General features: G+C 33.9%; 1 protein-coding gene across 1 annotated transcript in view; it reads right to left on the minus strand.

Moving 5' to 3' along the window:
* Nucleotides 1-531: 531 nt before the first annotated feature.
* The window catches only part of rap1b (RAP1B, member of RAS oncogene family), an 85874-nt gene continuing 59099 nt past the window's right edge, over nucleotides 532-27306 (minus strand). Inside the window, 6 exon segments of the mRNA NM_199533.1 lie at nucleotides 532-2112; nucleotides 2222-2337; nucleotides 12799-12942; nucleotides 17375-17515; nucleotides 22633-22689; nucleotides 25621-25689. Coding sequence (NP_955827.1) covers nucleotides 2251-2337; nucleotides 12799-12942; nucleotides 17375-17515; nucleotides 22633-22689; nucleotides 25621-25689 — 498 coding nt within the window. The 3' untranslated portion in view covers nucleotides 532-2112; nucleotides 2222-2250.

The following is a 27306-nucleotide window of genomic DNA, read 5'->3' on the forward strand; positions in this document are numbered from 1 at the left end:
ACACCAGACAGCATCTGAACATATCATCTGTGGATATAAAAAAAAAAAAACACTGGAGTACATCTATATAACACCAATCATTTTTCATCTTGCAAAACCCATCCATTACGTTTCTAGGAAGTGAAAGACACCCGTCATCCAGTTTCTTTTCCCTCCAAAGAAACCAGTCCATTTTTTTTCCATCCGGCCTTACTCAGATAATAATAACTTTTGCAGCAAATGTGCCACCGTGGTTAAACGTAACATAAGTTAAATGTTTTAATTTGTTTATTGGACTGACAGAAAATGCTCAAACAATACACAAAACATTCAAGTGGCAAAACTGGCTTCTTGTGAGCCCTTGCATGGCAATCCAATTTATTAAACTACAGATGCTCGGTTATACAAAATTGCACCACTTTTATTTAAGGCTTTTTAAGTTGACACTTGTTCCTCCCTCCACCCGCCGCCCATCCAAAAGCAGACGATGTTGCATTGGAAATACTGCGCCTCGGTCTCAATCCTGGAGTTTTTTTTTTTAGTATTTTTTTTGTCATTTTTTTTTCTCAATCAAACCTTTAACAGCATCAAGGCATTTGCTTGCAGTAATCAGAACAACACAAGACTCGTAATAATTACCCGTGTCCGCCTGTGTTTCGGACACTCCCTAGGAGTCGTGTTCTTCACTTTACACAGTGCAAATCCTCAAAGCATTCATAAACAATTCATTACGTGTACATACGGCATGCTGCACCCTGTCCTTCTGATGTTTAAAGAGACACGCATTTCATGCTACAACTGCTTTACAGAGCGCATTATGAACACCTTTTCCCATCGCACTTGATGTGCGATTAATTCTTTTAAAGTTCGAATCGATTCTTCCCATTTTTTAACACACACCCTCACATTCAGTTAATCCAACACTAACGAAGACAGAAAACAGGGCAAATTATTACAAAGTCACTAACAGACATAGTTTCCTCAGGATCCAATATTTGGTTTTCATATCCTCGGTTGACACCAGCAAGCAAAAGGAGCAAAGTTTGAGTCGTGTGTATTAAAACCCCCAATTTGTTTTTAAAATATATATATTTATACTGTATATTTGTCCAACATTTGATCAGGATCAAGAGGGATTTGACTATTCATAACCAAACCACCCAAAAAGATGATCGGATACAGTATGAGGGGTACTACAACTAAACTGTCAAACCCTTTATTTTTTTAAATACCCCCTTTTTTATTTTTTGTTTTTTGAAAAAGCCTGCTGTACAAAGTTCGGCGTAGGCTATGAGATGGACCTAAATTATATATTTATATAAAAAAAGAGAGAAAGAGACACAAAAGGGTCTTAACACATACTCGAAGGCAACATCTGAGGCTAAGGACAATGATAGCGACAGAAAAAAAAATTATATTTTTTCAACTTTTTACATGTACATCATTGTATCCACAGGTTTTCCTAAGGTAAAACTCAATCAATCAATAGCTGTTGTGAATATAACATCTCCATAGAGCGAAAAAAAAAAAAATCTAGTAATTTATAAAAGAGAAATAAAGGCAGAAGAAATCATGTTTAGAATAAAAGCAAAAAAATAAAGTTACAAAAAAAAAAAAAAAAAAAAAAACAAGGAGTGAAAGTTAGCTGTAAGAATGGTTTATATAGGAGTTCTTTGGACTTCCTCTCCTCTCTGGCTAAAATAGTGGTGCTTATAAATATCATTGTAATTGCCATGTCAACGTGCACAGCCTGGTTAGACATTCCCTCCTTACATTTACAACGGTGGCTGTTTCCGTTAGCGATAACACTGCGTGTAGGCTCTGTAATTTTTAAAATTATTTTTGTCTAGCTTTGTATTCATTTACTCATTTGTTTATTCGGTTGCATACAGTTAGAATATATATTTATATATTTATATGTAAAAATCTCTTTCTCGCGACATTGGAAAGTGATGATGGTTATCTATGTGCAAAAAACTGTCATGGTACTGTAGCCTTGAATCCATTGGTTGGTTGTTGGTTGGTTGGTTGGTTTGTTAAAGGGGCATCACCACATAGGAAAGTCCATTCGATGTTAGGTTTTAGTAACGTCGGAATGCTGGCACTGCTGATAGACACAGCAGTAAATCAGACCTGCAGGAACAAAAAAGTTATTTTAGATCTAGGTTTTTAACCAATAGATAAAGAATTTAAAACAGAAATGACTGACAGCTTATCACAGCCAATGATGATTGAGATCTACCTGGCTCAGAGCAAAAGAACAGCTGTGTATTAGAGCAACTGGCAGGTGGACTTTTTGCGTGGCTTTCCAGTTACTGGAGTTTTCCTGTTGATTTGCCGGACCAGGTCATAGAAAATCTGTGGAGAGAGGGAGAGAGAGAATTGAATTTAAAGAACCAATTTCATTCCAAACAATCAATTTACATTACAAACATTTCATTATACACTTCAGAGCAAGAAAAGAGAAAATGATAAATCATAACACAAAAACAGAAAGTAAAAAAACAACAACAACAACTCAAACACAAACACACAAAGCAAACACAAAACTCAAAGCAAAACTCAGAACAATACATAACAAATAGTACAAGCAAAATTCAAACAAAACAAAACAAAAAAACACAAGGTAAAACAGTGAACCTAAAACTAAACTCAAAAAACAACAAGCTAAATAAAAACACACAAACTAAAATATAATAATACTTGACAAAAAAATCAAAAACTAAAAAAAGAAATAAAACAAATACACAAAACTAAAAAACAAAATCGAAAATATATTATAAAAATCAAAACTCAAAAGCAAAGAAACACTAGGAAAAATATACAAAAAATCTCAAATAAAATGGCACACTTCAAAAAACTAAAATTCTAAGCAAACAAAAACAAAGTAGAAATAGCAACATGAACTACTATAAACATTCCTACACAATCTGCTTTTTAAAACTGATTTAATAGTTTCTCACGATGACAAAAACAAAAAGCAAGTAAAAGAATGAATAAATAAAAAACTCAAAGCAAAAACTAAACACAAAGCAAACCCTAAACTCAAAGCAAAACTTAAAACAACACAACACAAATGTTGAAAGCCAAATTCAAACAAAACAACACAAGACAAAACAGTGAACTGAAAACTAAACACAAAAACAACTCAAACCTTAAAAAAAAACACACACACAAAATTAAATGTAACAATACTTAGACAAAATCAAAAACTGATTGATAAATAAATAAATTAAAATATTTAAAACCAAAACTCAAAGCAAAGAAACACAATAAAAAACTATACAAAAAATATATATATATATAATAGCAAACTTAAATTGAGACAATTTAAACAAATCAAAATAAAACTACTATAAACACTCCTACACAACTATCTGCTTGTCAAGTGTGACATCAAAGTTTCTCATGATGACAAAAACAAGAAAAAATAATTAAAAATCAACTCAAAACAAAAAGTAAACACACAAAGCAAACACTCAAGCAACACTCAAAACAACACAAAACACAAGGAAAAGCACTGAATTAAAAACTAAACATAAAAACAACTCAAAGCTAAATAAAAAAACACAAGCTAAAATATAATAATCCTTGACAACAAAATCAAAAACAAAAAAAGAAAGAAAAAATACACAAAACTAAAGAAAAAGAAAATGAAAAAATGCTTGAAAAATCAAAACTCAAACTGAAGAAACAATAAGAAAACCATACAAAAAAAAGCATACTTCAAAAACCAAATTACAAAAACAAATCAAAATAAAACGCAAAGTACTATAAACACTTGTACACTCATGATGACAAAACAAAAACAAAGTATAATATATTTTTTAAAACTACTTAAAACAAAAACTAAACACACAAAACAAACCCTAAACCCAAAACAAATGTAAAAAAAAAAACTCAAACAAAACACAGAACACTAAAGGAAGCTAAATAAACACACACAAAACTATAAACAAATCAGTCTAAAACAATTTTCAAAATCAAAACAAAAAATGGAACACATAAAAAACATAAAAACATTAAAAAAAAACACAAACAAAACCAAAAATCAACACCAAAATAAAACAAAAAACTAAACAAATAAAAACTAAATAAAAATAGAAAAACAAACTACTGTAAACACCCAATCAAAATAAAGCAATATCTTTCAGAGTCAGTGTCAAACTTAGGCTAATTATTGTTTGCCGTGTCTAAAGATGTGAAAACTGTCTGCTTTGTGGAAATAAGATCAGATTTACAGCATAAACACACAATCGACTCTGAATTCCAAGCATATCCAGAGGGAGACTTTTACAAACAACTAAAATATGCGTACAAACTAAAGACGACGAATACGAGAAAGAAACAGACACAAATCAGTCATTGGGAGGTGTGGACGCTTCCTCGCACAGATGTTGGGCTCTCAGCGGGACAAGAAGCAGCTCCTGCATTATCAGTCATTTCCACACAACATCTGCAGCTTTTACACAATGGCCAGAGATAAACTATCCGCTTGTTGAGTCTGACGTCATAGTTTCTGGGTTCAACCGGTGCCAAAAGCCAACAACAAATAGTAAGAACATCCTCATGGCGTGCTGGAATACTATTGAAAATCATGTTTATATCAGACAGTGATTCACAATGTCACAAGTGGATAGTAACAGACACATAATTAGACATTTGCAACTGATGTTCAACAGCCCTGGTAATGCAAAATATCTCTGCCGCCATGTGTTGTGAGGAGATGTGAGTTGAGAAGGATAAGCTCATAATCCGTGCTTCGCTACACACATACTGTACAGATGATCTCAGTTTCACAGATAAACAGATGCAGAAGTACAGGACGCACCTTGCTAAAAGGTTTGGACAATCAACATAAAGTAGCTGCAGTATGAAGATAGAGAGAGCAAATGGACTTGCTTAAACCTTTACAAATCAATAATGCCTTTTTTCCCCCTTCATTTATTAAATGGAATCTGATAAACAAGATGATTTGACCACAGCAGCAACTTGGAGTGAGAGAAAATGTTCCCGTCTAATCCGGTCATGGCCTGTCTAATTACTGTAGTTGTGGGTTTTGCTTTGTGCAAGAAAGTCAGTTTTAGCCATAAAAAAACCTGTTGTAAATATATTTTGCTCTACTTGAAAGCAGTTTTGGATGTGTACTCAATTTCGACTATGTGAAATTTTGGGAAAAAAAAAATTTTTAAATTAAATTTTTGAAATAAATTTCTGTAAATTTGGTATTAAAATAAACTTAATAATATCAATAAATTTTGTAAACTAAAAACAAATCATGGGAAAAAAAAGACAACAGATGTAAAGCTATGTCATATGCAACAAGTGATCTTTTATATATCAATAATATTCCTAATAATTAGAAACTATTAATTATATCGTTAAACTGTTGCAGGGGGGTTAAAGTCCCTGGCGTCTGGCTGAGATCAATACCTTTTATTATGTTTGGCTAGCAAAAGCAATCTACTTCTGGGAGGGGGTAGAAATCAAGGGCCGTGCGATTTACTTCCAGAGGGAAGTTGAAATTGGGGGGTAGTAATTAGAACTGTAAGACTTAACTTTTCGATTTTAGGTGAACAATTGAATCTGTTGGAGACGTTCAATAGATTAATAGGTACTGAAAATGTCCACAGGGGGATCACTAGAATTGGGAAGTCTCAGAGTAAAATGAGAAAATATGATACAACTGTGTTTTGGAATATGGAAAAACTGTCAATTCGCTGTTTTCATCTGTTTAATTTGTTTTTATTTTATTTATACTTGTCTCTTTTAATCCGGTTTTTGCAAAGCACTTTGAATTGACACTGTGTATGAAATGTGCTATTTAAATAAACTTGCCTTGCCTATATATTAAATATTATATTAATACAATATTTAAAATAACTAAAATCCACAAAGAACAAACATCCACATCCGAACCAAGTCAAAACTAAATCCAAAATACAACACTTCAAAACAAAAACTCAACAAAACTATCTAAACTTCTCTTATTAAAAAAATAAAAGCTAATAATAACATAAGTAAAAAAATCTAAAGTCAAAGTCAACATCAAAAAGTACACTAAACAACAAACAAAAAAACTCAAAGCAACCCCTCTTATTTAAATTTAGCATTTTGTGTTTATTTACAAAACAACTAATATTTATACAGCAAAAGTTCCCAGGTTTAAATCCCGGACAAGCCTCCAGTTTCAATAGTATCTGGATGCAGCCTTTATGATGCAAGCTGAGATTGTATCTTTTAGAGATGCAATGTCAGACACAACGCACTCGATGAAGCGAGTGACATCACTGTGACAGGTAGGGTTAGGGGTGGGGTTAGGGTGAGCCCATACAAAAGCATTGCATGTAGCTCAGATTGCATTGCACCGAGTCTGCAGCCAGACCCCTCTCCCAAGTTTTGAAATGACCCTAGCCTAAAAGCATAGAGGTGACACAAATAAAGAGTAATAAACCAATTCCAAATAGTATTTCTTTTTCATATATGCTAATCAATCCAGATTTAGTATGCTGACAATGTGTGTGGTCATGTAAATGTGCCGGACCATTCTCCATAAGACCATAAACAGCTTAAACTTAAGCTGATCAACTTGGATTTTTGCCCATCAACCCAATTTGTGTAAACACTTTAACCTGCATTCTGTCGAGTCTACTGTATTAGCGCAGATGTAAAAGTGTGCTCATGGTAGTTTTGAGCGCATTCAGCAAGAGTCAGTGTTTGTGAGTAAAACCCAGAGTTAAGGCAAGACACTGCAGGTGAATGCAGTAAATCCCATCAATTAATATATTGGAAACTCAGTCTTAAGGCAGGTGAATGCAGTAACAAAATAACTCAGTTGTTTGACTGCATTTAAAATTTGAAAACAATTATATGACTAATAGAATTCTAATATGTCTTGTTAAACTATGCAAATGATGCATTTTTAATTAGATGTGCACTAATTTGCATACATTTATGACATAAATCTGGGTTCAAAATTCAAATCAAGTCAAATCACAGAGGGGATTTTGGAAGTGTCTTTTAAATGACTTTTATTCAAAATATTATATAAACAGTGATTATATAAACATGTATATTATATGAGGAGAAATGCCTCAGTAAAAACCTTCAGAATATAGATTTGAACAAAACTGTGAATTTGGTGTGTTAGTGCTGCTGAAGTGGAGATTTATGGCTCAGTGCAGGTCAGGAGAACTTTTGTTCTGTTAACATAACATATGTCAAAGTTGTGTATTTGAAATTAGACACTTCATGTAGGGCCAAAAAGTCAAAATTTTCAAGTCTCACCTTAACTAATAAAAATTATTAAAGAGGTATGTTCACAATCACATGGCAATTCAGAACTTTTACCTTTAGTGGCTAATTGGTACAGTTTGTACAATCTCAAAGATTTTCCAGTATGATTTGCTCATCACCCAATTATAGTTGGGGTTTAGTGGTGGGAATCGGGTGCATGCCTCTTTTTAAAAAAAAATTTCAAATAAAAATCAAAAGATAAGACAGCGTGATCTCATAAGTTAACAGAACTATTTTACAAACTATTTTTCTGCCAATTCATAAAGTCAGCGCAAATTTCACTATTGTAGTTTTAAAACTCTCTGGAGCGTTTAATCCTGTGATTAACATCAACTATAACAAACAGACATGCATGCTTACATTTAGACGTCACCACTGATTTTCACCAACTTGATTTTCAATAGTTTTATATACATGGTATCCAAGATAGTGAAACAGGTTTTTTCAGTGGACTGATTTGAAAGAGTTGTCTGATTATTGGTGTGCGTGCAAACTTGCTCACTGATCATGAGTGCATTATTGTCACTTTGGGCTGTAAAAAGTAAAAAAAAGAATAAGAAGAACCATGAAAGCCTGTAAAAAGCGAAGCTCTCTGGCTGAGTTAACCGAGAGCGATGAATCACTTTGATGGTGGTCAATCGCGACTGAAGTTCCTCATTATCTTATTGAGAGAGATCCATTAAATCAGTATCCGCATTTCGCTTACAGAAGAGTTGGAGACTTTAACACTAGAATTGCCACAGGGTAAAATTGTACAAAACAGATTTATCCAATTCTCCCTTTAACAAAAAAGATGTTATTTACCACTCCTTGTTGTTAAAAAGAGTTTCAATAAAACCTGGTTTATATTTAAATGTACTTTTAATGCCTTAATGTTTTAGCACGGCTTATGTTTTATCATTGTATGTTGCTAGGCACTGAGTGTTGCGTACTGCCTGAGAAGCCAGTAATTAGTTTAATTCGCAATCAACAGAAGAATAATAAACTGGTATTAGAAGCATTAAATGCCTCAGTTATAGAGAGTCCAATTGTGAACTACCTCAACAGTCAGTGTTGCATCCTGGGTCGGCTCAACCTCATTTAGATCAGTGGCTGGGGGGTTGTGGGCTATGGGGGGTTTTGGGTCGCTTGTTGATTAAAGAGCCCATATTATGGGTTTTTGAAAATTCCCCTCCATGTAGTGTGTAACACAGCTCTAAGTGAAGTGAAGTATCCAGCTAAGGCTTAAATCTGTAAGAATACAGTGTTTAAAACTGTTGATTCATCTATAAAAGAGTCGAATCATAGTGCTTCAAACGAGTCGCCTTGATACCGACTCATTAGGTGTTTCGCCATGACGTACGAACGAAACAAAGTTTTTCACGTGCACGCGCAAACCCGGGAGATTTCAAACCTGAGGCCCCGCCCTCTGACGCAGTAACCCAGACACACACACACACACACACCCACAAACACACGCACACCCACAAACACACGCACACAAACATGCCGGTCGATTGAAGTCACACTGCAGATGGATATATTGAGTCTCTACCCAAAGATGAAACATCAGCATTATAACCAAGCAGTTGGAAACTTCTGGAAGCTACATGCTACAAAGAATACTTCATCTGAGTTTGTTAAAGGAAGGATCAGTAAAGAGTAACTGATGGACGTCAGGATGGGTTTCTTCCTACATTTCTCAAGTGTAAGTACGTGCGGTTAAAGTTGTTGCCTCGTTTACTCTAGCTTGCAAATGTATTTAGTTGTGATTTGTTACTTGTAACCGCGTGTACTGTATCAGGTTAACTGGATATATTATCTTATCGCGTGCAAAGTCACGTTAAAAATGCGACGCGTGCTGTTTGTTTATGGAGCTCCGTGCTAGAGTTCTGCTCCCGCGATTTATTCGGAAATGTATTCCCGCGCCGCAGAAATCTGGCGTGGGGAGAGAGAGGGAGAGAGAGAGCGAGAGAGAGAGCGAACGAACGAACGAGCTTTGTGTACTTTGTGCTGTGTGTGTTTTTTTAAACAGACAGCTTGGCTGTCTGGACTGTATACTGGGTGATATTTGGTTGTGTTCTCCGCTCTAGCGGGACCGGGCGCGGCGGGCAGAAAACGGAGCGGGTTCTCAGGCTAAAACCTGGCGGGTGCGGGCTGAAGCGGGAGCGTTGTCATCCGGAGGTGTGTGTGTGTTTTTGTGTGTGTGTGGTATGGCGAGTACACGACTGTCTCCTTCGTTCGGTTATCCGTGGCACTATCCACTCGCCATAGTGTGGCAGCTAAAGTCCACGCCTACACTATCGAGCGTGTATGAACTGTGATTACTTTTTAAATTGCTGATTAGCTATTGGCCATTTCCCTCTCTGACTGAAGGCAGTCGACCAATCGCGACAGACTGTCATCGGCCCAATCAGCGCAGATTAGCTTCGCGCTAAGGAGGGGTTTGGGAACAAATGAATCACTGGACGATTCATACAGGAGTCGCTGGGATAATTAGATAAAAATAAATGCAGATTATAAGACCATGAAAGTGTTTTTTGACCTTGCATGCATATTAGACTGTTGTTGGAGACCCTTACAACCAAGATATGACCTTATTTCATGTATAATATGGGCTCTTTAATAAAAAGGAAATTCATTTTATTAAACCATTACAATTAGCATATGTTATCCATAACCTACAGAAAAAATTGTAGTTAAGAGTTACATAATAAAACAACAACATGGAAATAAAAAGTTTGGTTTTATATATTTTTTTTGCAACGCCTGGGGTGATTACGTTATATTAAAGTGACTGCACATTGATTTTATGTAACCAGGTTCAACTTTCTGACACCTTTACGGCACTCACGCATATCAAAAATAAAAACAGGCCATAACTGAACATGAAGGATGGTCTCCGAGAGGCGATCTTTAAAACTGAATGAGAAATAGACTAGGGCCTATTAGTATGTGTGTGGCAATATGGTTTACATATTTATAAATACCTCAGAGGATATTGGGGGTCTCAAGTCAATGGCATTGTTATTTTGGGGGTCGTGGGCTGAAAAGTTTCGCAATCCCTGATTTAGATGACTGAAAATTATAATTTCATGCCTGTAAACATTCATTTGCCAAGACAGAGCCATAATATGTAGTTGTAACATGTCATATCAAACACCGTAGACATTTCAGATAGTCATGTGAAAAAGTTAGGACATTCAATATTTACATTTTTCCATGTCATGATGAAAAAAAAATGTATTTAATTATTGGCAGCTCTTAAAATTGGGAAAATAAAAACCTTAGATAAACAACAACATAATTCAGGTACTCCTAATCAAATGTGTTAACTGAACATTCGTATAAGTTTGTCATTTTCAAGCCATCAGGTGTGTGTTAACACAAAATTGGCACACGCAACAACTCAATAATCCTATAATTACATCAGCAAACTTACAACATTATTGAAGCAAAAAAAAAAGAAAACCAACAAAATCAAGGTGTTCAATAGTCTAGAGCTCCAAAATGAGACTGAGAAGGTCATAGAGAAAAAAAGAATCGATTGAAGTAATTATTGATGACAGTGGATCTACAAGCATCTGAATCGATGCCTTTTCCTTCATGCTTTATTAATCTTAAATAAAATACTGACAAGGTGTGAGATGATCATCTGAGGTTTCATCTTCTAAATTTGAATACCTATTTTTAATTACTACTTGATAAAAAAAATGGTGTCCTAATTTCTTCACATGACTGTACGTAATGGTGGTTAGAGTGTTAAAGATACTCAGGTCTGCACTTTTGACACAAGTAAATGAATAATCCTGAAGCGAGGGCCTCAAATCATCCGGCCTGTGGTAAACCTTCAGAAACCACACAGGCTTTCATATAACTCTGCTTGTAAGGAGAAGTAATTGAGCGCGGTCGTACTGAGTGAACTCAAAGCAGCTCTATGTCATGTAGGCAGGAGTCTTTACGCTCACAAAAGGCCGCTGTGTGTCCGGCCGGCGCAGCTGACTGCTGTTTGGCTAATGTGTGACTGCGCTTTCATGGAGAGATATCACTCGCTGACAATGACACTGTTCTCACAGAAGAGCAACTTTATGGTGACGCCAACACAGTTATGTCAGAAGACAAGCCCAGCCTGAAACAAACCTCCACAAAACAGACCCAGGACATCATCAGGCTAATATACAGCCCATGTACTTTTTTTAAAAAATTAGTTTTTAATTTTAAAGCACAAAGATTACAATCACAGAAAGTGTTTAAATTCCTATATTTAAAGAAAAAAAATATATACAAACCCAACCATTGGGATGAAAAGTTAAAAATTAACCAAGTTTTGAGATTGTTCTTGTTTGGCCCAACGATATAACAATCCAGTATTTTTAGGGTGTAAGGCAGCAATATGTTGTGTGTGTGTTCTGAAATAAACAGAAGATAAAACAGACCTGCATTAAAACAGCTATAACAAATAAAACAGTTTGGTCACCTAACAGCAAGAAGGTTGCTGGTTCGAGTCCCGGCTGGGCCAGTTGGCATTTCTGTGTGGAGTTGGCATGCTCTTCCCATGTTCGTATGGGTTTGGGCTATAAGTGAATTGGATTAACTAAATTGGTCATTGTGTATGACAGTGTGTGTGAATGTGATGTGTGTATGGAAGTTTCCCAGTTCTGGGTTGCGGTTGGAATGGCATCCGCTGCGTAAAACAAATGCTGCAATAGTTGGCGGTTCATTCCACTATGGCGACCCCTGATAAATGAAGGACTAAATCACAGGAAAATGAATGAATGAATGTTTATACGTCTGTATAGGGTAGATGAAATGTGTGAACAAATTAATAATTTTAAAATGTATATTACTTTTTATTAATTTGTGGTTGGTAATTACTTTTATTAGTAATTTTAGTAAATATAATGGTAGCAAAGCAATGAAACAACAAATAACCCAATGTTTAAGACATATTTAACCCAGCAACACTGTTAACCTAACACACTGGCTGGATTAAAAAAAACAACCGAGCATTCTGGGCTAAATAAGTAAACCCAACACTTTTGTCAAAAAATAACACAGCACCTTGGTTATGGTTGGGTTATTTTCCAGCCCAGCATTTTTCAGAGTGTGTGCATTTGAGTTTAAATAGTCCAGCACATTTTTGTGTTGTGTTTTGTCAACTATACAGTATGCAACTATGTATGTAAATTATGGAAAAACCCAACCATACTAAATATTATTAATTTAATTAAAAAATGTAACCCAGTGGTTGATTGCGTCCATATTTAAACCATTTCTAGGTTGAAATAACCCAGGATTTTCTAAAAATTGACATATCCAGTTGCAACAATTTAAAAGTAGCCATACATTCCTATACATAAATCCTTGAATAAAGTCATATACACTAAGCAAATGCTATCTTGTTTTTAACCATACTCTGGGCTTTGTTAATATTTGACCCAATGTTGGGGTAAAGCAAACCAGCATCATTAGGAGTGTATTGTAAACTCTCTTTGACATCAGAAATGTGACGTTCTGCCGCATTATGGGTACATAGAGGCTCACCTCATTGACGTTAATCTTGGATTTTGCGGAGGACTCCAGAAAGGCGCAGCTGTTCCACTGCCGGGCAAGATTCTGCCCCTGCTCCTTGCCCACCACCCTCTCGTCCTCCAGATCACACTTATTGCCCACCAGGATCATCGGCACCTATAACCAGACCCCAAACACAGAGTTTAGTGCGATACTTACACAAATGAAATGTTACTCTGCAATAAAAATACTGTGAGTTTTAGAGTTTCAGCACCTCCAAAATTTCTAAAAAAAAATCTGAGCATTAGAATTTTTTTTTTTAATGTTGCACCTGAGGATGAAATCTTCGTCTTTTCTTCACATTTCACAATCAGTTTATGCTGCTGTTGTTTTTTAAACATGATTAACTGTGGCAAATATATCAGCAAACACTTGGATATTTGCTTTATTGTTTTTTGTTTTTTACTGTTGTTTGTATAACCATTGCAATAACTAATCTTCCCAAAAGTGCATAGAAAATGCCTTATTGTTAATCATAGTATACACATTTGAACATACATTTTATGACCTCTTTAAACTAGTCATTTAATGAATTATTCAGTGGTTTACTGATTTAAACATTATTTAATTATGTATGTATAAATGTAAGGTTGTATGTATTCATGTACTGTATGCAAGTATACTATATATTTGCATGTATGCATTTGAAAATTATGGCAGCACAATTAGTTTTATACAAACATTTTAACTACGACATAATAAACATAATAATAATAAACATATGTATATTACTTTCAGCATTATAATACTATGCATTTTGTTCCATTATTGTCTAATGAAAAGCAATTGATTTGAATTTTCAGCACATTATGGAGAAGTAATAAAGTAGTTAATTTGATTATTTAAAAAAAATCATCATTTCCTAATGTCTGTTTTCCATCGAGGGAGCTATTTCGAGACATTAACAGAAACAGTGTTGCTAAACTAGCAGAAATCATTCTTGAGGCGCCACAATTTACAGCAGCTGTTATCCTCCCTTAATAGAAAAAGAAATCCCTTTGGTCATTTTAAAGCTCAACATGCATTCATATTTGCATATAAAACCAAACACACACACAAAAAAAAAACTCCCACACAACTCCAGTGAAACCATTCAGATATCACAGCAGAAGTGAAACTGTAAGATGCAGCATTTGCCTTTACTTTCAGCAGATATTTTCAAGGTAACAGGGAAATTAACAAATTGCGTACCGAATACAAAAAGTGAACTAGGTTGCAAAGATGGAATAAATAACCTAAACGCCCACAGTCAAATCAGCGGAGTTCAGGAAGTGGACTAAAATAACACAGGTCAACTGAGGTCATCACATTATATCATCTTTCTCAGAATCCATTCAGAACCAGTTCTCAAACACACACACACACACACCGACACACCTTTCACAGGGACTGATTTCCTTTAACATTGTTCGTCATGTTTCAATCCAAGCTCAACCAAATTTGTGACAAAAGGATGTTCACACATTTGGCAGTGTCAAAACAACAGGAAGTCAATTATTTGTAATTTTACAGGGGTGAACAAGTTAGATTTGTTCACTGATAATCATTTATCTTTTTCATGTTATGTTATGTTACGGTTTATGTTATGCTATGCTATGTTATGTTATATGTTATGCTATATTATCATGTTATGTGTTCTGCTATGTTATATGTTATGCTATGCTATGTTATGTGTTATGTTATGACATTTTGTTATTTTATGCTATGTTGTAATGTGGCTATGTTATCCTATGCTATATTACGCTTTTATGTCATATGTTATTATATGTTACGCTGTAGTTATGCTGTTATGCTATGTTATGTGTTATGTTATGCTATGTTGCTGTGTTATGTCATGTTACGTTGTGCTATATTATGCTGTTATGCCATATGTTGTTGTATGTTATTCTATGTTATGCTACGCTATATGTTGTGTTCTGTCATTTTATGTAATATGTTATGTTATGTTGTTTTGTTATGTTATTTTATATTAGGTTAGCTATATTATGTCATATGCTACGCTATGTAATGTTATGCTATGCTATGTTATGCTATATGTTATGTCATATGTTACGTTGTGCTACTGTATATGTTATGTCAAATGTTATAAGTTATGTTATGTAATGTCATATTTCATGTTATATGTTGTGCTATGTTATGCTAAATGTTATGTTATGTCACGTTATGTTATGTTATGTTATGTTATGCCATATGCTATGTCATATGTTATAAGTTGTGTTATGTAATGTCATATTTTATGTTATATGTTATGCTATGTTATACTATATGTTATGTCATAAGTTACGTTATGCTATATGTTATGTAATATGTTATATGTTATGCTATGTTGTGCTATGCTATGCTGTGTTCCTATTGAAAATTCCCTAAAGCTCTTAGAAGCGCTAATATGGCTTTTGATTTGGTGACGAAAGATATTTTAATAAATCATAAATTATAACAAAGGTTTCGAAAGAATCTGACATCAATTAATCTGAATAAAAAGGTCAAAACAGACTGAAGAAGCTTTTTTATTAAGCCATTATACAATTAATAAAAAAAGTTCAGAATAATTATTTTGTTTTATTAATATTTGTCAAAATTTTGAAATAGTCAATATTTAGGTAGTATGTCAACATTATTATTGCACTTTGACACTATTATTAATAGTTAATAATTTATCTATATTTGTTTTTAAACAGACGTTATTATTGTCTTAATCTATATTTAATAAAATATTACCTAATTAAAAGATTCATTTAAACAATTTTGTTATAATCGTCTTAATTTTTGTGTCATATAAAATGTTCACAAAAAGTCAATTTTATTCCATTATCTGTGCTCAAGTATAGACCCTCAAAGGTTTAAGAGAATTCATGTTTGAAAACTCATAAAATGGAGGAAACCACCACATTTGTAAATCAGAAAATTGGAACAATTTATTTCATTCTGGGAAAAAGGGTCCAATTACGCAATATCCCATAGACCTGAACTTTAATGTTAGCTTAAAAAAAGAATCACTCCCTACATGTACATAGTTTTGTTGCTTATGTGTATGTATATCCTATTTTATGTATTCACTTATTTTACTTATTTGTCTCTCTCCTTTTCTTTTCTTTTATTTATTCTTTATTATTTTGTATAACATTAGTTTAAATGCGCACAAAAGGAAAGCATATATTGCTAAAAGAGAAAGAGAGTACTGTATATTGAATTTGTGCTTATATATGTGAGTGTACTCGGATGTATAATCTCTGACATATATCTGATGAAAGTGTAAAACTATTTGAGAATTAAGACAATAAAAAAAGAGACTTCATGTTTACACTATAGAGTTTGTGCAGTTACATTACACATTTATAAACAAGAACCGCTAGAAACATCTATTGATAACATCTCTGAAATGGATAAGATAAAAAAAGCATGCACAAGTAAACTCAACTACTAAACTGCATGCCCAACCAAAGCTGTCAAACAGAGCAGCAAAGGCCAATACCTCTGTCCTTATAAATCAACAAAGACGACCCCCCTCGCAGCAGAGAGGTCACCATTATTGACGCTGGCTAGCATATAAGAGCTCAGGGTGGCTTTAAAAACAAGCCACGATGAAAGCTAAAGTTGAGTGTTAAGTGCAGGGTGTGAACTATAGACCAGATAGAAGACTATGGGCTTCCTTAAAAACTTGATTTATGAAACTGTGTAGGTGAAAATGTGAAAGATTTGACAGCGTGTTATTTTGATGTGCGATTTCAGTTTGGTGTCATGATCATTGTGGATTATTATGTGTAAAATTGCAAGGATATTCATTAATTCACCATTTAAACCTATTTAACCTCAGTACAAATGACTATAAATGCCATTAGAATAAATCAATAGGAGTATTGGTGGCTGTTTATAGTTTCATGTGTTAATTAGCAGCTTCTGTATTTTGTGATTCACAAGTGTTTTCCATTTATTTACGGTTGTGAATTGAATTATGGGATCTCTGCACTGTTGACTTTTAATGTTGAAAATCCAACTCTATATTTTAACAAAGGGACTTTCATTCACATTTTTAGTAGTTTAAAATACTATATAAGAAATAATATAGAGAGAAATAAGTCTGTAAAAAACAGCTAATGTACTGGAAGTTTATTACAAGGCTTTTGTACCATAATCCATAGCACCAACCCTGACAATATATCACTTTAAACTATTTAAAATGTTTATAAAAGTCTCTTTTTCAAACTTTTTAAGGTTAAAAGTTGTTGGAAGCAAGATCAATGTCCAATAATGCAATTCAAAAGCATAAATAAATGGTGAAAAATAAAAATTAATCACTAAATACAAAAAACAGCTAATTTATAGTTATTATTATGGTGTATAACTGGGTTTTGTAAAGTTGAGATTTATCCTATATAGTGATTGCATAAAGCAAGTGAATAAACTTTAAGCTGTTATGTATCTTTATAAGTCACTGCAAGTCCTGTTTTGAGGCACACGCAAGCGTACAAACCCCCATTCCCCAAATAGTGGGCTTCTCCAAAGTCCATGGTATAGTTTGCACAATAGTGAAGTGTGGATGAAGACTCACATCATCTGTGTCTTTCACCCGCAGAATTTGTTCTCTCAAGTCCTGCAGGTCGTTGAAGGTGGACTGTGCTGTTATGGAGTAAACTAGTGCAAAGCCCTGGCCGTTCTTCATGTACAGGTCCCTCATGGCTGTGAATTGTTCCTGAGTGGGAGAGAACGAAGAGGAGGATGAGTTTACACAGAGAACGGAGGAGTTCAATCAAGGGACCAGCCAAAATAATTCATTGCGATTATAAGCAACTTATGGTAACAAGATATTGGGTAAAGACAGTGAGTTCTTTTTATAGTTTTATATTAAACAGTAAGGATTATAAATAATAAAAAATATATAAATATTCTGTATAATTCATAAACACACACTGAAGCATACATTAAAACCTTTCTGAATTGATTGTGTGTAGTGCAACAGCAAAGAGCTGCAATACCTAACATGACCACATGGAGATGCTTTAAAAAACAACCTTAACCTGACTGAATATTTTTTTATACATAATAAAAGCAGTACACTGTAAAAATGATATGATCAATAAGACACACATTTTTATGTGATTTAAAACTTCTTAAACTAAGTTAATAACGTTCCAACTTATTTATTTTTATGTTATACAAGCTGTTTTAGGCCAGTTTTTTGTAAGTTAACTCATAATAAATTACTTTTGAGGTTAATTTGATTCAATTTAATTTTCAAAGCAACCAAGTAATTTTCACAGTGCCTTAGTAAATTTTAATAAACCATAATAGCACCAATTGTTTAAAAGGAAAATGTATTCCATGTAAAAAATCCAGAAACTCTGCAATACGTAATTTACAGTACAATTCCATTTAATCAGTACTTCTAGTCAATATGACTGTTCCTCCCAATGAAATGAACACTTTTATTTGAAAAGGATTCATTAAACTGATCAAAAGTCAGTATAAAAGATACATAAATCAGATAAGAATATTCTAATTCTTTTAAAAAGATCAAAGAACGGTTTCCTTAAAAACAATTGTTTTCAACAGTTATGGCACATCAGAAGGATTTCTGAAAGATTATGAAGCTGAAAAGAAAACTGAAAATTTAGCTTTGGTTTACAGCAAAAAAATGCGGTTTTAAATGTATAAAAATATTGCAATTTTTAAAGTAAGGTTTAATTAAAAAAATACACCCTTTTTATGCAGAATGCAGAACCGATATCCATCATATAACAACTTGGGAACACACATTATACAGACACATATACAGTATGTATATGTATGTGACCTAATAAGGTGTGATGTAACGTTAATACAGCCAAAAGCACATTGTAGTCCCTCAGCTTTATGTGTGGCCAGATCTGCTGAAAACATGAAGAATAAACATGGTTGTAAAGTGTGTACTGTATGTGTAGGGATGGCTACGGAGGAGAATGATTTATTTTCCTCAGAGAACGTGACAGTGTCTCATTAAACCTGCTAGTGAGTGGGCATGAGCTTAGAGATTGCGGAGGAGAAATCCACACAGATAAACTCAATGAACTCTTTCTTTCTTCCATGACAAACTAATCTTTTTTTAGAGCTTGATAGCTTTTGGTCACCATCAGCTTTATTTATTACAGTTTTTTATTACCCCACGGATTCTTTACTGCTACATTTACATATTTTTGCTATAACTTGTTTAAAGCTGTTTCTTTAATAAATTATGAATTTTGACTTTCTTGGGTGTCACTCTTTTTTGTTAGGTCCTTGTGAGCACTGGGGTGTAACAACAACACTATTCATATCAAAGAAACGGGCAGCTTTAACATTCTTCAAAACATCTCGTTTTGAGATGTGTTTTCTTAAAAAAAACAATAATAAGTAGATTATGCTAAATATTGATTACTTATTTTATGCTAAATGTTTGAAGGTTGTCCATTTTTCCATTTTTAAAGGTAGTCAAAATGAACATATGCTAAGATTATTATTATTGTTGAAACACTTCAATGTTAAATGTGTATGAACAGGCACAAATACTGCACAAAAGCAAGGTATTCATACTTATTTGTGATTTAGTGCTGTTTAACGGTTAACTCTTGTACAAAATAAAGGTTTGTATTTGCATAATATATGTGTGTACTCTGTATATTTTAGTATTATGTTTATATAAATAATAATTCCTTACAATTATTTAACGCTTTTCTGGACACTTAAAGGCGTTTTACACATTTTTGGCGGCAATCTCCTCATCCACCACCATAAATGCACACACTTTTAACATATTTTAATATATTTTTAATGCATTTACATTTTTGCCACGATAAACTTTTTTAGTTGTTTAGCCAAATGCAAAAATTTGTGCTATATTTATCAATTAATTGCAACTTATTGTGTAAAAATTTTGTGTAAAGGTTTGTATTTGTAAATAATATAATATATATATAATAAATATATGTGTACATTGCATAATTATTATGTATACATAACTGCACACACATGTTGATATTTTTAAATGATTCACAAATAAGTGGATCAAAAAATGTTTTCTTTTAAATTGTCTTAAGACAAAAATGTGTGTTCTTCAATAGTTTTAGGACAACAATGATTAATATCATTGTGTATATTATGTAAACAAAAACATTTATTTTGTATGCATTTAGTCGAGATTAAAGTTGGGATGAAGCAGAAGTTGTGATTGTCCTTTTCTCATATTGTGACATATCCAAGTGAAACAGCTTGTGAAATGAGTAATTAAAATAAAGGCAGAGCTGGATTATGTCAAGCGCATGTGTACACTCTTGGCGCAGCCTGTGTTTGATCGCACAGCCCTCGTCGTGGCCGTGCCACTCAAAAATTTAACTACATTTCACAACGATGCGTAGCGCAAGCTCTGTGATTGGTCGGCTTGGTAGCACTGACGAGTGTGTGTGGTGGTGAGAGCCACGCAAACCCACTGGAGTGAGTGTTTACAAGTGTGGAGTCCCGTGGAGGAGGTCCAGGTGGAAAGTTTTGTTAGGTGTTTAGAATGAGTGAGTTTTAGCTACTTGTACATTAAGGTTGCAGAAGTATAAATGCACGGCTACAAGCAAGACGTGTGGCATGGGTCATGCCGATCACTCGATGCAGAAGCATGCACCAGCCTTAAGGGGGAGTGTTTTTTATACACAAATATTGAGATAGAGAAAGAGAAAGAGAAGAGTGTTCAACATCTACAGATGGTTTATCAACCCATACCTTTATGCATAGTGCATAATGCATAGTGATTTTTTTTTATTGTTTTCTAACTGAGATGAGACAGTGTGTTTTCTACAGGTGGTTTGTCAAGCCCACTGACCTGTGTGAGACGTATTTAATTATCCCTAGTAACTGTAAAATGATTTATACGACCTGACACTGACTTGCACTCAAAAAAAACTTATACTGCTTGTGTAAACTACTTCTTTAAAATGAGTTGAAACAACACAATACTTAAGGTTTTTTATTATTTGTTTTATGTTCAATCCACGTAAAGGATTTGTGTTGGCAAAACATGGAGTTTTATGAAACTCAGCATTTTTTACACTGTAAATTAGCTGTTGTATTTTAAAGTTTAAAATAAATTGTCATCTCTCAGCTTCCACTTTTGACTTTTCTAGTTTGTCCTCACCCACGGCATTTAAGTTTATACTCCACAGTATGTTTTTTTTGGAACTAGCACTGCTCAACAATATCCAATTCTACTGTGCAAAAAACTAGCCAATTTGTAGTGTGCATCTCCGACAGGAATATTCTCCGCTTCTCTGGCTCAGTTTCACTTGACCGTGGCTTCATTCTGGCACACAGAGCCCAAGGACAACATTCACCATCTGTCATCAAACTTGGGGTTGTAAAACGGGGGCTTGTGAAACTGAAAACATGTCTTTATCCCCCATAGGGGCCAAAACGGCTTGGTGACCTCGCGCACCTGTACAAGATGAGGATTGCCATGAAGATGGACATGTGCACAGTTTGTTATCAATTAACTTACAGCAAGGGGGAGAGCTGGGGAAAATGATCATGTGAGCTAAAGTCATCACAAATGCAAAACAAAAAAGGATTAGAGTGTTTAAATTTTAAATCTGGTACTTTTTTGTTGAAGTCTTTGAATCTAAACTAGCCATTTAAGCTTTTGATTGTTGGTTAAAAGTTAACACGAATGACTTAATGCACACCGACGCTGGCAGTTACCAGTCAAGATTTTATCTGGGCTGTGACATCATGGGAAATTCAAACACTATCTGAAACACTAGCTGAAGGCAATTATATGACTGAAATGACAAATCTTTAAAGCTTTGAAATGAAAGCTGTTCTTATCACATTATCTAGATGTTGTTGACTCATCGGCAGATTAACACGCCAAAAATATTGAATTTACTTCCATTTAAAGCATATTATTGTTGAGAATTAAATGGATGAAAGCTGAACAATACTTTGACGGTAATAATAAAAACATTTATAAGGGATTTTTTTTATAATTGTTATAAAACTTTCACAAATGATTTTCATTTGCCCCCTTATTTAAAAGGCAATGATAAAGGTAAACTTTAAATGTAATAAAAAAAAAGACTTAAAATATGATTCGAACTGTATTTTTGGTTTTTAAAATACAAGTTTTTTATTAAAAATTTATAGAGATGTTTTAAAATAACTTCATAGTGGAGCTGCACAAGATATCGTTTCAGCATCGATATCGCAATGTGTGCATCAACAATAGTCACATCCCAAAGATATGCAATGTTGAGTCTGAATTATAGTAGACCAGGAGCTACATTGTTGTTTTTAATCACTGTATTTATATGGACTTTACAGGATTTATGCAAAAAAACATTCTTACTTAGAATTTTATCTTGTTTCTAGTCCAAACATCTACATTTCAAAGCAAAAACAAGGTTATTTCACTTATCCCACTGACAGATAATTTCCTTAAAACAGGCAAAAAAACTCCTAATTTTCCCATATTACTTCTGACGGTGAAAACTAAACAATATGTTTTACTTGCTCTAAAAAATTTTCTTTGATATTTGGACCAGAAACAAGAGAAAAAATAAGAAAAGCATTTTTTTTTTGCATTGTGATCATTAAATTTTTGGACCTGAAAACTTTTAGACTCGCCAGAAAATAGAGCAATTCAAACAATCTTCTGAATCGGTATTCATAGCGCAATATTTAATGCAGAAAAATAAAAAATAACAAAATTAGAGGATGAGAATGTTAACACCACCTTGGTGTTAATGGTTAACGTACTATACTTTTCACTCACACACAAACACACACACAATACATGTCCACTTAAGTCTAACTTACCGTTCCGGCAGTATCCAGAATTTCCAACATACACTGCTGTCCATCCACCTCCACTTGCTGCACAGACATGAAAAACAGCAGAAAAACATCATCAATCTGACTGTCATTGTGTGTTGCATTATTAAAATACAGCCTGCAATTAGTTTGAGCCTGTTAGTGCTCATCTTCTCCCCCCACAGAGATCACAGTGGAACATTCCAGCACTGCTCACTTCCTGTCAGCAGCTCACTTTCCCTCTGAATCACCAGACTGTTAAAATGTTCAATATTTGACTTTTAACACTTCACTTAATCATTTTGTGGTTCGTTTTTTATTTGGATTAGTCATGTATATGCGTGGGTCGGTGTATATGTTTTAATTGCTTATCTAGTTTTAACACTTTAAATGTTTCAATTGTAAAATTTTCTTTAATAATTTTGTTGTGTCGGTTTGTTTAGTGTCTGTCCAATTAGTTTTTGTCAACATTTTCCTTATTTTAGCTGATCATTTTAGTAAATATACACAATTAGTAGACAAAAAGTATGTTTTTATTAAAAAATATTTCGGTTTCAGGTAAATATTATAACTGTGTCTTAAATTTTAAACATTTAGAGCCACCATATCCCCAGCATAGGAAATGTCCAGGAATAAACTGTAGTTCTGTTCGTCAACAGCAGGAAGTGGCCACTGGACACGAGCGTAAGCGACTGTAAGGAAGGGAGGCACTGGTCAAGATGACACTTCCTTTCACTGTCGACTGAACGTTCATTTTTAGATTGGGCCTTTGTCTCTGAGCCTTGGACAGAGGCCCTACAAATATAAACCTCATCGAACGCTGCAGCTTTCTGACGTGCGTTACGTCCTGCAGAAATGTGTCTGCTGATTGAGATTCTGCCATGATATGGATCTGCAATTTGAAAAAGTCTGACACAAGCAGAAAACAATCTGCAAGCGCTGTCACAGAAGGCCCTTTTCAGCTCATTGATTATAGGCAGCTTCATTGATTATAATGGGGGCCATTAAGGTTTGATGCAAAGGGCTGTAGCCATTTAGGTTTCGTGTAACTATAGGTTGTTTAACAGTTTGAACATATAGAGCTGATGAGCATCCGCATATTGTTGTGTTATTACAGTAATTGGTCATTGGAAATTGGAAGCACATGCAAAATCTACATAGGATTTTGTAAGACAGTTTGACTGTCTTTAGCTGTAGACTCAAATATGATGCTTTATAGACCATTTTGAGGGATGTAAGCAAACACAATGGTCCTAAGGTATTTCCTGTTTTACATTTTTAATTTCTATAGTGTCTGAGAATCCAAAAAGAGCCATATGTTGATAAATAAGGGTATGATAGCTGTTTTAACATTAAGTTATGATTGAATTGCCTCTTATTACTGCTATGAAATAGTTTGATAACAAGCAGGAAATGTTCAAGGGCCAATGACATGACCGCATTGAAATGCTCTATATGGAAATTTAAAGGTGCAATATGTAAGTTTGACACTCAGTGGTCAAATGAATGAAATACCAAAACGAAGCCTGACGTTCTGGCATGAAAAGCACAGTTTCAGAATATCTGACATTAGCATTGTTATTCAGATAAACAAGAAGGTTCACTTGCTTTAGAAGAGTCAAAAACCTACATACAGCACCTTTAACTGTGGTCAAACTTCTTATTGTTTGGCAAATTATCCATAGAGTAATTCACTGTGTTGACCAATAAAAAACTGCTAGTTTGATAGCGTTGATAGTTTGTAATATCTGATTGTGTTGTCTGTGAGATTTTTGGTAATATAAACGCATCATTCCTTCGTTCTTTCTTTCTTTTTTTCTTTCTTTCTTTCTTTCTTTCTTTCTTTCTTTCTTTCTTTCTTTCTTTCTTTCTTTCTTTCTTTAATAATTGTGTGATCTTTGAAAGTCTATAAAAATAATATTTGAAATATAAAACCCAAAATATCAGTAAATAAGAGTAAAACGGGAAGAAAAATGTAGCAACTGTGGGATAAAATGATTATTTATGAAAAACAAAATCACATTTTGGGATATTAAATGACAATAGAGAAAACTTGACTTATTTATTTATGAATTAATCAATGAATTTGTTTAAATATGTATTTATTTGAACATTTATACATTTATTTATAGCCAAAATTCATTTTGAAAGTTTTGCTAGCTTTTTTTTGTCACATTATAGGTGAGAAACAGAACGATAAACTAAATGTTTAATTTAATTGATTGTTTTTCTTCTTAATGCATTCGTATTTATTTGGTTGCCAAATATCATCAGAATAATACAAGTTTCTTACACGGCACAAAGTATTTCAGTCAAATATTCATTCATTCACTCATTCTCCTTTGGCTTAGTCCCTTTATTCATTAGGGGTCACTACAGCAGAATGAACCGCCAACTTATCCAGCATTTGTTTTACACAGCGGATGCCCTTCCAGCTGCAATCCTGTACCAGGAAACACCCATACACACTTAATCACACATATACACTAGGGCCAATTTAGTTTATCCAATTCACCTATAGCACATGTCTTTGGACTGTGGGGGAAACAAGAGCATCTTGCAAACTCTACACAGAAAGTCCAGCTGGGACAGCCAGAGCGACTTTCTTGCTGTAAGGTGACAGAGTGCTATAGTGTCACCCTAGTCAAATATGCGTATTTTAAAGATATGTTAGTATGTATTAATATTTATTAATGTGAGCAATCACATTGTGAGATATTAATTTTTTGTGTGATGTATTTTCTTACCCCTCTGGCAAAATAAATCATATAATCTGAATGCCTTTCTTTGATAATGCAACTTAAACAATATTTTTGTCCAATTTTTATATTTAAAAAAAATGCCACAGACTATTTTAGGAAACAAAGACAACTAACAGCCCTGTGTCACTGTACTGTGTGCGTGTGTTGGCCCAGGAAAACAGTCAATTGCATTTTGAGTCTGGAATCCATTATTAAGACAGTGGTTTGACAATAGAAATGATGCAGAACTTGCCTTTCTGTACGAGTCTTCTATTGTAGGGTCATACTTCTCCACAAAGATCCCTTGGACAAATTGAACAGTCTGCAGAGCGAGAGAAAGGAGGAAGAGAAGGAAAAACAAAGAGAAAAAGACATCTCCATTAAACGCCACGATACTCAAACACTGGCATGTTGACACAGCATAAAAACACTTTCACTTCCAGTGGCTGATGGGGGATTTCCAATTCAAAGACTCCTAAGGTTTTGCGTCTGCTTATATGACAAACAAGTGCTGAGTATCATTGTTTTCTTCATCCTGAAAACCAAGTAGGGGCTGTATGTGATATAACAGAATAGCCACTTCATGGAAACAGACCAGGAGTGAAACCTACACTTGCTGGTCAGGAGAACAGAAAGCATTGCGATGTTGCTGGGAAACTGGTTACCAAGCAATTAACTGGCTATTTAAATATAGAACGACTTATAGATGATATCCAGAGGTTGAAGGTAAATCGCAGGCGGTTGACAATCCATTGGGCTGAAACAAAATAATAATTTAGCCTAAAATGAAAACATGTGGTAATTTACTTTCTCCCATCCCAATCAAGATGTCGGTGACAGTAAGTACTGTGTATTTAGATAGCGCATGTATTGTGTATGGCCATACACCCAAAGTCCTTCACAATCATGGGCGGGTCAGTAGCACATTAAGGGTAATTCTACAAGAAACGTACATTTTCACTTATATAAAATGTGATGGCCTGACCTTTAAGCTTGTTTTTCTCTAAAAAATCCTACAAAACAAGCTTAAAATCATACAATTCAATGATAGAACGCATCCTTGATCACTGTCAGCTTCTTCATTAAATCACTTCCTTTGAGTCATCATCTTTAAGGTGTACTGCATGCATTTTATGTTAAATTTATTGTAAATATGACATGACTAAACGAAACATGGAGACAATTGTACATTATTTGTATTATATAGTAGTATTTATTTGTGGAATTTATCATTTTTTAATCAACTGATTTAAAACATAACTTAACCTTGCTATTTCTGAAGTATCTTTTTCTAAATAACAAAAGTATTAAAGCTGTACGTTCAGTTTTGCTGAGGACAAGGACAATGACAAAGTTTTCTAAATTTGTAAAATGCTTTTAATAGAGAAAAAAAAATCTGAGAACCAAATAAATGACATATTACTTTACAGAACAATTCACAGAAATCAACCTTTATAGATTTTTTGGGGGGATGAAATACTTTTTATTCACTGTATTTATGTTTTATTTCAGGGACAGATAATGTACGTTTCTGGTAAAATGTCTCTTAAAGAAGATTGTCAGCTGTGGTCCTCTTTGATTCATACAGTCTAAATAACTACAGAAAACTACATCGATTATTAGAGTATTAAAAGTTTAAGTTACATTAAATCAACTGAGTAGATATTAACAGAGCTGACATTTTTCACCATTGTGTGTGTTAGCTTAAGATGCCAACTTCAAATCAAACACCGCATCACATTTCTAAAACAGAATTGTACACATTTTTCACAATATTATTTTTTTATAAAAAGGGAATGAGAAATTAACTAAAATATCACAATAACAGTTGAAAATATGGTAATGTAGTATTGGTGTTTGCTAAACATTTTGTACAAATTTATGAGAGAAGACTATTGACATGCCTGAATGTCTTCCAGAGTTTCCCGCCAAAGAAATT

This window comes from Danio rerio, chromosome 4 (assembly GCF_052040795.2).
Source record: "Danio rerio strain M-AB ecotype USA chromosome 4, GRCz13ab, whole genome shotgun sequence".
NCBI lineage: Eukaryota > Metazoa > Chordata > Actinopteri > Cypriniformes > Danionidae > Danio > Danio rerio.